The sequence below is a fragment of the Wolffia australiana genome, chromosome 11, assembly GCF_029677425.1.
Source record: "Wolffia australiana isolate 7733 chromosome 11, ASM2967742v1".
In the NCBI taxonomy this organism is placed as follows: Eukaryota; Viridiplantae; Streptophyta; class Magnoliopsida; order Alismatales; family Araceae; genus Wolffia; species Wolffia australiana.
Genome location: NC_135845.1, coordinates 6,313,071 through 6,317,163, shown reverse-complemented (window position 1 = coordinate 6,317,163; position 4,093 = coordinate 6,313,071). Strand labels below are relative to the sequence as shown.

The window sequence follows — 4,093 nt, the reverse complement described above, 5'->3', positions numbered from 1 at the left end:
AAGCCATTTAGGAGTGTCCCAGAAGACTGAAAGAATTGAATCTGGGGAGGCCCCCACAAAAAAAATTGCCAAAAAGGTAAAGAAAATTGACCCATACAGAACAACGATTTAAGAGTATCCCAAAAGATCAAAGAATTGAATTTGGGGAGACCACCCGAAGAAAAAAGCCAAAGAAGGTAAAGAAAATTGGCCCATGCCACAACAAGTAAAATGAGTATCCCAGAAGAACAAAGAACTGTACTTTGGGGAAGCCACCGTAAAAAAATTTTGCCAAACAAGGTAAAGAAAATTGGGCCAGAAGATCAGAGAATTGACTTTGGGAAGCCACCGCAAAAAGAAAATAGCCAAATAAGGTAAAGAAAATTGACTCATTTCAAAGCGACGTAGAAGTTTGAAAATTTTGAATTTAGGGGACCCAGTGCCTAAAAAATCGCCAATTAAGTTAAAGAAAATTAACCCAAGGCCAGAAAAAAACGATTAAGCAGTGTGACCCTGCAGATCAAAATGTCGACTTTCGGAAACCCGCGTCAAAATACTTACCACCAACTTCATCTGCGTGGCCCAAAGCCACCCCCGCTCCTCTCCTGCATCTGGGCAGCCTTCTCCTCCTTCATCTTCCTCACTATCTCCAGGATTTTTGGATTGTGGAAGCGCTCCCTCACAAGCTTCTTTTCCTCAGCCTGAATTTCCTTTATAGCGCTGGGATATGGGTTTTCCGGCGCCGCCTTCCCTTGTAGCCGGCACACCTGCTTCAGCCGCTTGTAAGCCGCCTTCTTCTGCTTTTTTTCTGCCCTGTACTCCATCTACAAGCCCCAAAGGTGATTATAAGTGTGCAGAGAGAAATTATAGAGGGAGAAAATGTCTAAGAAGATCGATAAAAATACGTCGGCAATGGCCATGGCTTGATCTTCGCCGACACCCTGCTCCCTCAGCTCGAGAACGCGCCACCCAAAAACTCGAGCCGGAGGCGGGTCAAAGCCGCTGATCCTGTTATTGTAATGAGGAATGAAAATGAGAACTGCCCGCCAAAACTCGACCAGAGAAATTGCCTGCTCAGTTCACAAACAAAAAACTACAGAAAATATTTTCACATGGATTTCTAGTGTATGGAAGTATCACAAGTTTAAAATAAAAAGAGTAAACGAGATGGGCTTACTCAACGGCATCATCATCCGAAAACCATCTTCATCCCTTGTCATCATCCGCAAAGATGATTTCGTCATTGTCGTCTTCGTACTTGTCGTAGACGAAAGAAAATGATGATTTATCATCATAGCTCATCATCTCAGTGAGGTACACAGAGGGTGAGAGGTGATGATGAGGAAAAGTCGTCATCCTACCTGCAAACGAGAGACAATGGCAATGACCGTCTAGTCATCATCATTATCATCCTGGTGAAGAAGAATGTTGGGAACAACAACAGCTCATCATCATCAGTTAAGCTGAATATCATGATTCAGAGAGTCTGGATATTTCTGTAAATGTCTGTTCTCTAGAGAAACTGAGCCAGCCAACTTATTCGATTAGCTATATAGGTAGAATTTTTTTTGTAAAGAAAACACCCGGGTGTTTGCCGGAAAATTGGCAGACTCCTGAGTTTTAGTGGGAATTCTTGCCTATGACTAAAATGTAAAAATTAAAAATAAATGCAAAAGGAGACTGGCTTACTTAACAGCATCGTGATAGAGAGAATCTGGATGTTTCTGGAAGAACTTTTTTATGTAGATATCCTCCGGCATTGTGATCTGCTTCACTTTCCCCTCTGGCAGAGGGAAAGTCACGGGTGGGGCACTGCCAAAGAGCCCATTAAAACATGAAAAAAGCAGCATGATTGGGTAACAAAGAAATAACGGTAAGAAACAGAAAAACGAAGAAAAATTGTCCCGGTGAAACTTCAGGTAAGCATCCTACATTTATCGGGTTTTGGTGTAAAACAGGAGTTCGTGAAAAAGAAACTAAGAAAAAAATAAATAAAAGAAACAGTTCAAGTTTCAAAAATATAGATTTTCTATTGATCTAAAAATAGAAAAGATTGTCAAAACTGTAAGCAGAAGAAATTAATCGAAATGAAAAACCAAGGAGATCATCCTACCTAGCCCAAGATCAATCTCTGGTACCTGATTAGGATAACTTAACGATAATGAGCTGGATGACATCGTTTTCTCATGAGAGTAACATGAAAAAAATCGATTCTAAGAGGACTGAACCACTGGGAACTAAATAGGACTCAATAATCTAGGTTTCTGATCCACCGTTTGGATGGAACTGAATAATTTCTAATGATGTTTTAATGCCTTATACAGAACGAAAGATTCTGCAAAACTCCCCAGCTTACAACGTCCAATGCTTGCAGAAACTTCTTCCAAGAAATCAACATCATAAAGCGATCGTTCATATGTTTAATGGAAGGATACGTAATTGCAAAACATTAATACGGGACTAATTATCTCAATCATCAGCCCGAAGATTCTTCAGTTCATATTTCGCGAATAAAAGGTACCCATCACGAGATCGCGAAAGTATTGCCGCTTCGTGTCGAAATTTCAATGATTAACGCCCAAAATATTACGTTTTCTCGGTGGAGAGGTAAAAAAAATAAACAATCAGCGGAATGAGATGGAATCATAGCCCTAAATCGCTTTCGAGAGATCTGAAGACAAACAAGTAGTGGAAGGAGGGGGGGAAGAGTAGAGATCGCACTCACGCCTCCATAGACTTGAGCCAGCGCGGGGCCGCCATGGCCATTCCCTTCACCAGCTTCCTCGTTCTCGTCAGCAGGTCTCCTCTGGTGAACGACATCTCTCTCACCTCTCTCTCTTTCTCTCTCCCGCTCTCGATATATATACATGACATATATTTCTCTCAATGTTCATATATTCTACATATATCTCTCTCTGTATATATTTCTCTCTCTACGTATATTCTACATATGTCTCTCTCCATCTCTCTCAATATATCTCTAAATATACTCAACATGTGTATCTCTATCTCTCTACGTGTATTCTACATATATATCTTTATGTATCTCTATCTCTCTGCATATATACCTCTCTCTATATTTCTACAAAGAAATGCATATTTATATCTCTCTCAATATATATATCTACATATCTACATGAATATTATCTCTACATATATATATGTATATCTCATTCTATATAATTCGACATATATATGCATATTTATATCTCTCTTTATCTCTCTCAAAATACATCTAATATATAAATATATCTACATATCTACATGAATATTATCTTTACATATATGTGTATATCTCATTCTATATAAATCGACATATATGTGCATATTTATACCTCTCTCTAAATACATCTATATCTCTCTCTCTCGATATACCCTACCTTTATCTATATCTCTACATATGTATATGTATATCTCAATAAATGGGATCATCTTTAAGAAATTTGGAGCCCTCTGAAAGTCTGAAATTTTGAATTAAAGAAGTCCCTTCCTATGTAGTAAACAGAAACTTCTGATAATTACATTTTCGTGTTCAAGACAGTTGTGAATTTAGTTAAAATTGTGGAAGACGGAGATAGCGTCGGGGAGGGGAGGCGGAGGAAGACGGAGAGGGCGGAGGGGAGATGGTCGCTGCGGGCGTAGGCGGCGATGAGGGATTTGAAGAGGAAGAGGGAGGCGGGGGAGGAGGGAGGGAAGGGGAGTTTGAGCGCCGCCGCGTGGAGGGCGGCGCAGCCGCGGAGGTCGGGGCTCCGCCGGAAGAGCGCGAGCAGGTCCAGCGCCGATGCCGGGAACGCCGGCCCCCTCTCGCTCGATTCACATCGCTGATCCCTGATGAACGAGACGCGATCGATTCAGATCAGGAAACGGAGATGATCGCGATGAAGAAGAAGGAGAAGAGTAGATTAAGCTGAAGAAGAAGAAGAAGAAAACGGAGAAGATCACGATGAAGAAGATGATCAAAAGGGAGAAGATCAAGCTGAAGAAGAAGATGAAGGAAGATCGCGATGAAGAAGATGAAAAAAGGGAGAAGATCAAGCTGAAGAAGAAGAAGAAGGAAAAAAAAGAGAAGATCGCGATGAATCCGGCGAAGATGAGACGTTGCTGGTCAGGTGGT

The 4,093-nt window shown here is 41.0% G+C and overlaps 1 protein-coding gene across 1 annotated transcript; it reads right to left on the bottom strand.

The window, feature by feature from the left end:
* Positions 1-349: 349 nt before the first annotated feature.
* LOC144709712 (uncharacterized) lies at positions 350-2,858 on the bottom strand. The gene is made up of 4 exons (XM_078583334.1): positions 2,705-2,858; positions 1,669-1,791; positions 885-987; positions 350-803 (listed from the first exon to the last, which is right to left on the bottom strand). The coding sequence occupies exons 1-4, from the start codon at positions 2,851-2,853 to the stop codon at positions 549-551; spliced, it is 630 nt and encodes a 209-aa protein (XP_078439460.1). The 5' UTR covers positions 2,854-2,858; the 3' UTR covers positions 350-548.
* Between the last annotated feature and the right edge of the window lie 1,235 nt (positions 2,859-4,093).